The following is a 13,721-nucleotide window of genomic DNA, read 5'->3' as shown; positions in this document are numbered from 1 at the left end:
GGACATGCGCTCACAATCACAGGATACTCAGCAATAGATGATGACCAACATTTGTAATTTATTGCAAACATTAGGTTCAAAATAATATAAGGGAAATGTCTGCCCCACAACAGTGTTTGAAAGAACACATACTAAAGTAGCTTGCTACACATCCTTCAGTGGTCAACTATTGAAATATTTACAAACATGTCCTCTATTCTCTTGCAAGAGAGGCATGTACAATATTTGACAAGAATAAAAAATATTGTCAGTAATTCCTCTTATACTCACTCCTCTGTATAATGAGTTTAGGTCCTTTAAAAAATATCAGGCACTGTCAGAGTAAAATAATAGTATGTTGTTTATATACACGTATGTGAGTTCCCTGTAAGAGTGTGTGTCTGATATAAAACGCAGTTAGATTTTTCAGGATTGGTTTCTCTTTTGGTCGTGGTCAGTTAAGAGAAGTTGAGGCTTGAGAAGAATCGTGAGCGTCGAGGTGCAAACCGGGACTCAGGCTCACTCCCCCGTCTCTTCGCTCCCTCCTTCTCTCTCCTCCGGCGAGCCAGGTCTTCCTCCAACACCTGCACACACAGACAGAAACATATTCAAACACAGACAGATGGAAGGACAACAGATGGATAGACAGACACATAGACACACAGATAGATACACAGACACACACACTATACCAGACTATGCCTGCACACTCAGGCATAAACACGTTCAAACACGGATGGACAAACAGACTATATACCCTCATTGAAATGTTTAGGTCATCGAGGTCAAGTCAACAAGTGCAAAGGAACATGTTTTGGGATTCAAAGTGTAGCCCTGATGTCCCTTCAAACAGCAAGCTGTTAGAAGTGTATGCATGTCTAATGAATATGACAACATTTCTCCTTGGAGCCATACCTGACCTTAATGAACCTTTTCAGATCTCCAAGGACAACAAGTGCAACGGGAGCATGTTTTCAGATTTAAAATACTGCCCTGTTGCCTCCTGAGTGACACAGCGGTCTAAGGCACGGCTGCGATGAGGCAGCGCACAATTGGCCCAGTGTTGTCCGGGTTAGGGGAGGGTTTGGCCGGCTGTAATGTCCTATCACGCTCTAGAGACTCCTTGTGGTGGCCGGGCGCATGCACGCTGGCTTTGGTTACCAGCTTTACGTTGTTTCCTCCGGCACATTGGTGCAGCTGGCTTAAGCGAGCACTGTGTCAAGAAGCAGCGCGGCTTGGCGGGTCATGTTTCGGAGGACGCATGGCTCTCAACCTTCGCCTCTCCCGAGTCCGTATGGGAGTTGCAGCGATAGGACAATTTGATATCAAGAAAATTAGGAGAAAAATGGGTAAAAAGTATAACAATAAAATAGAAAATAAAATAAATAAATACTGCCTCTCATCATTAATCTGTTACCATGGTGTGCATGGCTAATGGATATGGCAGCTGAACATTGAACAATATCCACTCACGGTCTCCTATCTCCTTACTTGCTTTGTCATTCAACACACTATTCCCACAACAAACTCTCTTCTTTCTCTGTCTCCCATACCTCTTTCCTGCAGGCCAGCTTGTCTTTCCACTCGTTCAGCTCTAGAGTGTGTTCATCCTCCAGTCTCCGAATCTTCTTCTTCTCCATATCAACTAACAGCTGCAGTTTCTCATTCTGAAACACACACACAAGCACACATAACCAATTATGCTTATTTGATTATATGAAAACATTCTATTATAGAGTATACCAGTTTATAGTAGATATAATATGAATATCTACAACCCAGTGAGCTTGCTAGCACAGGGTGTGTAGTGTAGTGTACCTGCAGCTCCTGGAGTTCAGTCATGTTGCCGTCACACTGCTCCTGCACCTCCCTTAGCTGGCCCTCATGGACCTGCTGCAAACTCTGCCTCTCAGCTCGCTGAATGCCCTCCTCCTCCGACATAAACTGACATACAGAGAGAGAGATGGAGAGAGAGAGAAAGAAATATAAATTGTGAGAGAGGGAGAGAAAAAGAGACAGAGACGGAGACAAAGATGATTGCCAAACAAACAATTACTAGTGGCCAATTGAGCACAGAAAAGAATGTTAACTATTTGGGAACTGAGAAGCCATACAAGTCTCTGTACTAACCAGTGTGAGGCGCTGCCTGTGCTCTTGCCCACTCAGGCCCAGTATCTTCAACTCTTGCTTGAAGTGGGCCAGCCTGGCCTTGGCCTCGGTGCGCTGGGCTCGCTGGAGCTGGGTCCTCTCCTGGGCCTGTTGGGCCCTCTGCTCATCCAGCAAAGCCCGATGGAACTGGGACGCCCTGTCTGTATCCTGGGAAAGGACAGGGGAGAGGGGATCATGGTCATGGTGTGTGTGTGTGTGTGTGTGTGTGTGTGTGTGTGTGTGTGTGTGTGTGTGTGTGTGTGTGTGTGTGTGTGTGTGTGTGTGTGTGTGTGTGTGTGTGTGTGTGTGTGTGTGTGTGTGTGTGTGTGTGTGTGTGTGTGTGTGTGTGTGTGTGTGCGCGTCTCTGTGTGTGCATTTGAGTATGTAAGTTTGGGGGGGGTTAGGGTTCTTAGTGAGAGCATTCCAACTCACTTTGCTGTGCCTCTTGGTAAGCTGTTGTCTTTGCAGTGAATACTGCTCCTTCACCTGCTGCTTGAAGAGGTGGTACTTCTCCTGCAGATGACGTTGCTCCATCTCCCAAATTACTGATTCCCGGGCTGCAGGCAAGGAGCCCATATATGTGAATGAATCAAAGTTTCTATAGGCGCAAACACAGTCAATGTCATCGTTGTGGTCAATGTCTAATTTCCTGTCGGTTTGTAATTTGGGCCTAACCATTTTCATAAAGCAGCCCATAATCGTAACCAATTTGTGAGTGCGTAGGTGCATGCGTACGTGAGTGTGTGCTGATCGTGTTTGTACCTCTCTTAAGCTGCTGGGTCTTGACAGTGATATCCCACTCCATAGAGGCCACCTTCCTCTTGTGTTCCTGGACTCCTTTCTGGAGCGTCTCATTGAGCTCCTGCTGCTGCTTCTGCAAGTAACGCGCCTCCTGGGATGAACACAAGAGGAAACAAGATATACCAAGGGCTCTCTGTGTGTGTGTTGGTGTGTATGTGTGTGTGTGTGCGTGCGTGTTGTGCGTGCGTGCGTGCATGTTGTGCGTGCGTGTGTTTGCGTGCGAATCGGTGTACTTCTCTGGGTTGAGCCTTCAGTACAGCAGCCTTGCGGTTCAGCTCTCGGTCCTGCTGGCTCTTGAGTCTGCGTGCGTCCTCTCTGAGCCTGGCTGTGTGCTCTGTCTCCATGCGGCTGCTCTGCTGAACATACTGCTTTTCTACCCGCTCCAGCTCACCGTCGTAATACTGCTTCTTGCTCTGCACAATGCACACAAAACACAACAAATTTGCTGGAGTTTGTAAGATTGCCACAAATCTCATGCGATCACTCAATATTGAAAATTAGTTGTTCAGGTTGTTAAATTCAAATCCCGTACCTTAAAACCTGAAAAACATTGTGTTTTTGGAAGTCACAATGGTGTCATAACAGAATGTAGCTTATATGAATTAAAATATGTTTTCATGTCATATCGCCAGTAGGCAACCCATTCCTTATGGGATTAATTGACACTTACACAAACATTACAATAATTTGCTGTGATAATTCAGTAATAATTCTTCCAGTGTTCTTTGCAGTGCGAATCGTATAAAGAGTGAAATTTAAAAATAAAAAAAGAATACATAATAGTAAATAATGTTATCCAAAAAATAACTATATCCCTTGAGCAGTAAACATATACATACATACATACATACATACATACATACATACATACATAGATACATACATACATACATACATACATACATACATACATACATACATACATACATACATACATACATACATACATACATACATACATACATACATACATACATACATACATACATACATACATACATACATACATACATACATACATACATACATACATACATACATACATACATACATACATACATACATACATACATACATACATACATACATACATATACAGATAAATAAATACAAAAATTTAAACAGAAGGAAGTTGAACCCAGTCTGCACAGAAGATTCAAGTGGGAGACAGGCTTACACACAATTTACAGTATTTACATACAGTACGTGCCATTTGCTATATAGAAGCTAAATATTATATTATAATTAAATTACAGGTAGCCCTTTTTATTTTATTCCAGGCTTTATCTAAATATTCTGCAAACGGGACTCTGGGTCCCACTACTCACTGTCATCTCCTGGGCGATCTGTCGGAACATCATCTCTCTCTGTTGCTGCAGCCGCTGCTCCATCTGGGAGTACTCTCTCTGCTCCTCCCTCTGAAGGAGCTTTAAAGCCTGCAGCTCCTGGCGCCTTCATAGTCAGGTACACACACCCACACGGACACACACGAACACACACACACGGGAGATTGAACATACTAATGAAGTGAATGCATTGAATATGAATGTGTTTAAGTCTCCCATCCAAGATGTATTTGAAATTATGAGTCTATCCTTAATCTAGTTATTTTTTCATAGGAGCCCAAGCCTTGTTTCCAGAGGGAAAAGTTTACCTGGCAGACCGTATGCGCCGCTCTTTCCCATCGGTCTCTTTCAGGACCTTTGACGTGGTGACGCTGACCTCTCGGCCATCCACCATGAACTTCCGGGTCCTTTTGACCGTCTTCCTGTTATGGATCAACTCCTGGAATACAACAAAGAAAATATTACAGTCACAAAGTTCTTCTGTTTAGTTGGTGTAATCTATCTAGGGAAGCGCACAACACTTCTTATTACCTCTCTTAAAGAGAAATTACACTCTAAAATCTACTTTTGTCAGATGTTTTCAGAACTCAAAAGTGGACTACACCTGAGAAACTTTGATTTTGGAGTGGAATGTCTCTTTAACCTTAATAAATTGTACCCTTATGTGTTATTATTATTATTATTATTATTATTATTATTATTATTATTATTATTATTATTATTATTATTATATTCACTTGGGGAACCAATGGGTGCCAGCCTGCCCTGATCACTATCACTCACCTCTACAGGTCTTGACATTGTTGAGACTGTCATTGTTGAGTTGTCTTTCTCTGTCATGTCAGCTTGGTCATCAATGGCAGCCATCTTGGGTTTATTGTCTGTCACTTGGTGCCAGTTTCCATTTGATGCTGACTTCAGGTGTACTGTGTCTGTAGCTGTTCCCTGAGATCTAGTTGAGCTCTGTTCGGTCAATATGTTTAATTGGGTCTGACCTGCCTCCTCCTCCTTACCTCCTTCCTCCAGCTTCTTCCCTCCTTCCTCTTTCCCTCCTTCCTCCCTCCCACTATTTGACTCCAAGGTCAAGTTTACCCTCATCATAGGTTCTCCAGTTGGGGGGTCAGTCATCTTCTCTTCTCCCTTACTGTCTTCTTGTTTGTTTCTCTCTTCTTTCGGTTCCTGCTTTATGATCATATTGGATTCTTGTGCTTGGATAATCACAATGTCATCACTTTCTAATCCAAGGTCCTCCTCTTTACTCTGTTCATCTTTTCCCACTGTTCTGTCCTCTGCTCTCTCTACATTTTCACATTCAGTCACTTTGATATCAAGGATTTTATCTTCTGTGTCTGCCCTCAAACTCTTCTCCTTTTCACTGGTCTCAACTTCCATTGTTGATTCACTTCTTTGCTTCTCTGTTTCAGTCTGTATTTCTCCTGTTTGTTCTGATTGTACAGTCTCTTCAATATCACTCTTAAATTCTCCAACCTCCATTTCAGGACTTGCTTCATGTTCTTTTAAGTCCATTCCTTTGTCTGGAGTTTTCTCAATGTCTGGACAGTTGTTTGTCTCTCCCTTGCTTGTCTTTAACTCCACCTTGACCTCCTGTTCTTCTTCTACACATGTCTTGTCTTGTATTCCTTCTTTATTTATCTGCATCTTATCCCTTTCTTCTACCATACTCCCCTCGTGCTCTGCCTCTTCATCTCTCTTAGCATGTAGTTCATTCTCTTCTAAAATCTTCTCATCCTTGTCCTGCTCCTGCTCCTCCTCTCCCCTCTCCTTTTGTATTTCCTCCTTGGTCCCTTCCGTCATCTCGTCTTTGCTCTGTTTTGTCTCTTCCTCAGCCTCCCCACTGGTTGCCAGCTTGAAGTGGTTATGAGTGGAGAGATCCAGAAAGTCTAGCACTGAGTGCTGGGTTTCTCCTCTCTCTTTTGTGGATGGGCGGGGCATTTCCAAAGACAAGGCTATAACCAGTGGACTTTGTTTGTGCACTAACTGGCGAGGAGCTTCTTCTACCCTGTGCTTAGTATCATTATTTGGTGCTGATTTAAGGATACCAATTTCCTTAACTGAACATTGAGCCTCAGTAATTGGTTGTTTATTGTCTGAGTCAAGTGCATCACCAACAGAGTCATTGGTACTGTTTTGGTTCATATCAGTGTGGATGCCTACAATTTCCTGTTCAGAAGAAGAAACCACTTCCAGGTCAAGGTCTTGGGCCTCACAGTCATTTGAAATTTCATCCTTCTCTTTTTTCTGCCCCTCAACCTTTTCTTCTGCATCATCTCCTGTGTCATTTGTTTCAGGGATGGGTTGAGTGATCCCTCCCTCCAAGCTGCCCCTCCCAACATTCTCACACAGATCCTTCTCCGCATCCCCTGCATCTCTCTCTCCTGCTGGATGTGTCACTTCCTGCTCTTCTGATTGGCCAGTGGGACTGTCCTCCTTGTTCTGTTGGGTCTGATTGGCTGGAATTGAGGGTGTGTCTCCCCAGAGACCGGACTTGCAGCGCCGAGACCCGGTGGTCAGAAAGGAGAGAAAGGTCCCTGGCTCCCAGACCGACAGACGCCTGGCCAACTTTCTGGCCCTGTCCGTGTTGGGAGTCTCCACCCTGGTCCCAGCGGTGCCCCCATCTTTCACTGGGGTGGAGGAAGAGACTGGGTCAGGGTTGGGTGGAGGTGGTGGTGGACTCATACCAGCCTGTATGATAGATGGGCCCTCCTGAGGTTTCTCTGGTACCTGCATTGTCTCTTCTTCCTGCCCCTTCTCAGACTGGGCAGTCCCTCCATCCGACCCCACAATCGTGTCCTCGTCTAGAGAGCCCCCATGGTCGATCAGGGACTGGCAGAGAAAATAATAGGATGTGTTACCATTGTTGTTCATTTAAGACAGACTTTAGGAGGCAATTTCAATTGCATCTATTTTCTGTCCTATCTACTTAAAGACAAAAAAAAACACTCAAATGACAAAATGTTGGAAAGTTGATGTATGAACTTCCACCTAGAGTATACTGTATAGAAGCAGAAATAGAGAAACTTTCCCAACACGTTTCAGATCGAAGCAGATCTCTATTAGAAAGGCATCACTCCCTCAAATCAAGTCTGCATCCCAAATGGAGAGCAATAGTAATGCCGTCTTTCTGTACTCCACCATGGCTCGTTGACCTAAGCCTATGGGGAAATTAATGGGGGTTTTGGAGGGGTTATGGACAAATGCCGAAAATAAGGTCTGGTAAAAACAGGCATAGGAGATCTTATACGTTTTGTTCTATGAGATAATCTTCATCACTTTTTGTGAATTTTGAAGCATTTATGTAATCAAAACAAGCACATAAAGGCTTCATAATTCATAAAGGTCATGTTAACTAACTTCTATTATTACATAGAACAAAACGTATAAGATCTCCTAAGCCTGTTTTTACCACAGACCATATTTTCGACGTTTATCCCAAAACCCCATTCTTTCCCCATGAATTTCCCCCATGGGAATGGCTGAACGAACCAAAGGTAACTAATTTCTATTTTTTAGGACTACAAGTTGGCGAGCTCTGTTCCCTATATAGTGCATTACTTTTGACCAAAGCCTATGGGCCCTAATCAAAAGTAGTGAACTATATGGGGAATAGGGTGCCATTTTGGAAGAATCCCCCATCTCTTACCGCTGTCTCCTCCATCACCTCTGCCTTGGCCTCGGCAATGAGTTCCTTCAGGGCTCGACCATCCCGTCCAGCGCAGGGGAAGGGGTGCGCCAGGAGCTGCTGGGCTCCCCACCGGGCCTCAGGGTTCTTCTGCAGCGCTCTCCGCAGGAAGTCCTGGAAATGGGAGGACCTGAAAGTGGGAACACAGTGCAGGGCCACAGGGATGGGTATAGGTTTCAGGTGACGCATCCCAAATGGCACCCTATTCCCTATGGGAAAATATGTTTTCCATGTGTTTGATACTATGAGCTGGCCCTCCCCATTTAAGGTGCCACCAGCCACCACTGATTCATAAAAATAGAGACATCTCCATGTATGACTAACTGTCCCTGACTCACCAGAGGCGTGGGTTGCTGAGGGTGGGTGGGGGGGACTTGGTGATCTTGAGCAGGACCCTCATAGGGTTGAGTGAGTGGTGAGGGGGCTCCATCTCTGCAGCCTCGATCAGCGTCACGCCCAGGGACCAGACGTCCGCCTTGGGGCCATACGGGTTCTCCTTGGAGGTCTCACACTGGATCACCTCTGGAGCCATCCTGGGATAGATGGACGGGCAGACAGAGGGACAGATGGACAAATTTAGACATTGGGGTTGTTGAAAAAGAATGCACATGGGAATGTGGCTGCATGGTAACAACATTTAAACATATACAGAAATGATAGGAGTAAGACAAACCAGTAAGGGGTTCCAATGAAAGTGGCTCTTTTCTGGAGGGTGTGTATGTTTTTGGCAGACACTCCGAAGTCGGCTGGGGATTGAAACAGGGCTTTGAGAGGACTCAATGAGAGGCACTGATACACTATAAGAGAGACACTAGGATAGACTTATAAACAACATTTAGACAGACACACAGTCAGGTAGACAGGTAAACGGACGGATGGATGGAAAATCCGGGAGAGAGAATCGAACAGAGACAGAGAGAAAAGATGGACAAAGAGAGACAAAGAGAGAGAGAGATTATAATCCAGTAGTTGTAGGAGTGTGCTGTGCAGTTCTGTACCCAGTTTGACGTGTCCCTCCATGGTGAGGAGGATGTTGCCTGCCTTCAGGTCTCTATGGATGATGTGGTGCTGGTGGAGGTAGCACAGAGCCTGCAGGGTCTGACAGCATACCTCACTGATCTGCTGCTCAGACAGGCCCCGCTCCAGCTCTTGGGGGTTCACACACACACACACACACACACACACACACACACACACACACACACACACACACACACACACACACACACACACACACACACACACACACACACACACACACACACACACACACACACACACACACACACACACACACACAATAACATATAAGGAGAGGAGGAAAAACAAAAGAAATGGAAACCAAGGAGTGCATGACGCTTTGGCTCCCCCACCTAACATGATGTCATCCAAGGCCCCCCCTGGGCAGAACTCAACCAGGATCTATGGGACAGAAAGAGATAGAATCTTCAACGATCAATCATCAAAAGCCTTAACTGTATATATATATAATGGATCGTTTTTGTGTGTATTTTTTACTTAACCTTTATTTAACTAGGCAAGTCAGTTAAGAACAAATTATTATTCACAATGACGGCCTAGAAATAGTGGGTTGCATTCTTCAGGGGCAGAATGACAGATTTCACAGATTTCACATAGTTCACTGAAACCCCTCCAAAAAGTCCTGACCCAGTGTATTAATATTGACACCTAGCAATGGAGTCAAACAGCTAAAAAAGACCTCACCCACAGCCAACCCTCAAAGAAGATGGCGTCCAACAACCCAAGGATGTTGTTATGGCGGCAGGCTGCCAGGATGTCGATCTCGGTGATATAGTCGTCAAGCTGCTCCTCGTTGCGTACCTCCATCACTTTCGCAGCAGTCAGGGCCCCAGTGGTGTGGTTCTGGGCCTGAATACAGACAGAGGAATACACTATGGTCTCTACGGTTCCATCTACATTATACTGGCTTTAGTCTATATATTATATGTTATTTATCATCTTCTCGCAGGCTTTGCATCTAAATGCTTTGTATGAAAAAAGACAGTTAAAAATCACAAACAATCACAAACAATACTGTCACGTTCTGTCCATCGTTCGTATGTGTTTTCCTTGTTTTAGTGTTGGTCAGGACGTGAGCTGGGTGGGCATTCTATGTTGTGTGTCTGGTTTGTCTATTTCTATGTTTGGCCTGATATGGTTCTCAATCAGAGGCAGGTGTTAGTCATTGTCTCTGATTGGGAACCATATTTAGGTAGCCTGTTTTGGGTTGGGTTTTGTGGGTGATTGTTCCTGTCTCTGTGTTTTGCACCAGATAGGGCTGTTGTTGGTTTTCCACATTTATTGTTTTGTAGTGTTCATGGTTATCTGTTTTTATTAAACATGAGTCAATATAACCACGCTGCGTTTTGGTCCTCTACTTCACCACAGGAAAACCCTGACAAATACCTTGAACTCATATACCAGTGAGAGAGATACACATGACTTCACTCTAATCTAGGTGGCCCTAGTTCTTTGCATCGTGGATTCAATAATAATACAGTATTCTACATTTACAATTTACACATGAATAATAAAACCACATTAAAGTTGGAAATCAGTCAGCTAAGTGCAACAACAGTCAAGGTGTTTCTGCAAAAACTGAAGAGCAGATGCGTGTGGGTTATAAGTCAAGACAGGAAGTTATATTTCAGCCTGTATGGGTTGACAGGAAAACGACAAACCACAGTATGGCCTCATGACGCATGCTATGCTCTGCCTACCATTGAGAAGATACACAACACAGCTTTAAATCAAAAGCACTTCAAAGTTTGGTAACACGGTTGGCTGCTCTTGTTTTGTACTGAGACATCATTTCACTCCATCATTTCCATATTGAATTAAAACCAGAGTTAGTTACTCTCCATCCCATCAGAGATGATAGAATTTTCATCTTAAATGTAACATTTTTATGGATTTGGTTTGGTTTGGAGAGGAAAGGAAAGGAGACAAGACCAGACCAGAAGTTAAAATAAGTTAAGTATTGGGCCCCAGCCTGCTGGTACCTTGTAGACCTTCCCAAATGCCCCGTCTCCCAGCTCCCCCTGGGTGTCCCAGGTCTCTCGAGGGTCCACGTCTCTCCGGAGGTTCTCATAATGCTTCACCCTCTTCTTCTCCGGGCCCAAACGAAAGATACGCATCAGAAGGGATGCCATGTCCCTCACCCCACCTTGCCCTGTCCTCCTTACTCTACAAGGATCTCTTCAGTTTACAGCGCTACAGTGGACAGCAGCCCACAGAAACAAAGCCAACACCACCCGTTTCTTATATACAACGTCCGCCCAAGATAGTAAGGACAGGCAGAACCAAACATCAAGTTCCACTGTGGGTGGAGACCCAATGTGAAAGGTCTTTGACTCGCCTGCACACCTCCTTGTCTCTGAAACCTCTCAGAAGAGACGCAGGAAGTGACTGTGCTAACCACATCCTACACAGAAAAAAAGAGAAAAAGAAAAAGCATGCAGTGAAAGAGATTTTTGGGGGTAGGCCTATGCCCTGTTTATCTTTTGTGTATTGAGAGATATATATCTGCCTCACTCAGAGAAATAAGTAGTACTGTTGTGCTTTACAGTCAAATATAACAAATAACTACATGTTTAATAATGAAATGTACAAATGATACATCAATATTTTTTTTAATTATTTAGAAAATGATTCAAACAGTAATATGAGATCTTTATGTAGAACATTTACATTTGACATTTTAGTAATTGAGCAGATACTCTTATCCAGAGTACATTCATCTCAAGATAGCTAGGTGAGACAACCACATACACTACATGACCAAGAGTATGTGGACCCTTTCTGTATGGACCTCACTTTGTGCACGGGGGCATTGTCATGCTAAAATAGGAAAGGGCCTTCCCACAAAGTTGGAAGCACAGTATCATCTAGAATGTCATTGTATGCTGTAGTACCTAGCACAAAACATGAAAAACAGCCCCAGACCATTATTCTTCCTCCATCAAACTTCACAGTTGGCACTATGCATTCGGGCAGGAAGCGTTCTCCTGGCATTCGCCAAACACAGACTCGTTTGTCGGACTGCCAGATGGTGAAGAGTGATTCATCACTACAGAGAACGCGTTTCCACTGCTCCAGAGTTCAATGGCGGCAAGCTTTGGAAACCCATTTCATGATGCTCCGATGAACAGTTCTTGTGTTGACGTTGCTTCCTGAGGCAGATTGGAACTCAGTAGTTCACAATAACAGCACTTGCAGTTGACCGGGGCAGCTCTTAGCAGGGCAGACATTTTACGAACTGACTTGTTGGAAAGGTGGCATCCTATGACGGTATCACATTGAAAGTCAACAAGCTCTTCAGTAGGCTACTCTACTGTCAATGTTTGTCTATGGAGATTGCATGGCTGTGTGGTCTATTGTATACACCTGTCAGCAACGGGTGTGTCTGAAATAGCCGAATCCAGTCATTTGAAGGGGTGTTGACATACTTTTGTATATATAGTGTATCACCATATCACTTTGGCAGCGGCTAATTGGGGATCTCAATAAATACTACTAAATCGTCAGTCAAAATATACAGGATAGAAACATTCCATTAAAGCTAAACAATGGATATATAGCGTTTTGCAAAAAAACTACATTTCATACACATCTAAAATGTATGAATAAAAAATCTGAAAACAGTAATATTTTACACACACATGAAGGTATCCATAAGCAATCATGTCTGATGAAAAAAACAGAAAAGTGAAAAATTGATGGATATAGTGTTTTGGAAATAAACTATTCACATTTAGAAACTGTGTAAATCAAACTCATCTATAAAAAAGGCAACAACTTCAGTAACTGAATGGATTTGAAAAGATTGTAAGATTTGAGAGTGGCTTTGTTGAGATGGCCGAGGAGGTTGAGATTGAGCAGAAAGGCCCATGAGGGTTTTATGTTTATGTTGATAACCTTTACTCCCTCTGCTCACCAAGGTTTCAGTGCAGCACCTGTAGAACTGGGTCAGAAGTGCTCAAGCAAACCTAACTTGAATCCATACATTTGATTTGAAGTCTCCTACATGAGCTTTTTAAATGAGATAAACCAGGTGCACCTACTGACCCTGATTAGAAGCTGGCTGTTGTGAAAAGTGCTGGTTAAGTTGCAAAGGGAAGGTATATTACTGGAAACATTCTAAATTTACCAGTGAACTACCAGAGATTTGGTAACTTTCAAGTTTTTTAGTGGCTTTCTGGGGTACTTTATTGGGTTATTATCTCTGGCCCTCTGCATGATCTCATCACATGTAAAATATATACAATTTATTTTTTAATAACAAAAATATTATCCTAAATATAAACCATCAACTTAGTGAATACCATTAGTGTTTCAGAATGAAATATCCTTTATACTTTCTTTACACACTTTTATTTTTCTATGTCAATATGTCTTTGTTGTAAATGTTTTTGGCGCCAAACTGGTGGCAGTTGTGAAAAAAGTCAATAGTTGGACGAGTTGCAGAATTCATTGAAAATAATGCCATTGTTGATTAGATGTTTTTTTTTACTATAGTTTGGCAATTTTCTCTTTAACCATAACCAAATCAAATCAAATCATGGTTAGCAGATGTTAATGCGAGTGTAGCGAAATGCTTGTGCTTCTACTTCCGACAATGCAGTAATAACCAACGAGTAATCTAACCTAATAATTCCAAAACTACTACCTTATACACACAAGTGTAAAGGGATCAAGAATATGTACATAAAGATATATAAATGAGT

General features: G+C 43.2%; 1 protein-coding gene across 2 annotated transcripts; it reads right to left on the bottom strand.

The window, feature by feature from the left end:
- Window positions 1-38: 38 nt before the first annotated feature.
- On the bottom strand, window positions 39-11,346 carry si:dkey-81j8.6 (serine/threonine-protein kinase 10). Of its 2 annotated transcripts, XM_046341722.1 has the most exons (17): window positions 10,998-11,346; window positions 9,700-9,864; window positions 9,348-9,396; window positions 8,973-9,122; window positions 8,648-8,720; window positions 8,313-8,507; window positions 7,936-8,104; window positions 5,058-7,118; window positions 4,583-4,713; window positions 4,257-4,380; window positions 3,162-3,341; window positions 2,890-3,019; window positions 2,560-2,684; window positions 2,110-2,295; window positions 1,798-1,923; window positions 1,533-1,646; window positions 39-563 (listed from the first exon to the last, which is right to left on the bottom strand). In XM_046341722.1, exons 1-17 carry the CDS (start codon window positions 11,145-11,147, stop codon window positions 438-440), a joined length of 4,254 nt encoding a protein of 1,417 aa, XP_046197678.1. In that variant the 5' UTR covers window positions 11,148-11,346; the 3' UTR covers window positions 39-437. The 2 variants fall into 2 exon arrangements, with proteins under 2 accessions (XP_046197678.1, XP_046197672.1); XM_046341716.1 differs by having other exon boundaries at window positions 8,973-9,396; window positions 10,998-11,345.
- Window positions 11,347-13,721: the final 2,375 nt, after the last annotated feature.

This window comes from Oncorhynchus gorbuscha, linkage group LG03, assembly GCF_021184085.1.
Source record: "Oncorhynchus gorbuscha isolate QuinsamMale2020 ecotype Even-year linkage group LG03, OgorEven_v1.0, whole genome shotgun sequence".
Lineage (NCBI taxonomy): Eukaryota > Metazoa > Chordata > Actinopteri > Salmoniformes > Salmonidae > Oncorhynchus > Oncorhynchus gorbuscha.
The sequence above is the reverse complement of the archived record's forward strand: the minus strand, read 5'-3'. Positions and strand labels throughout refer to the sequence as shown.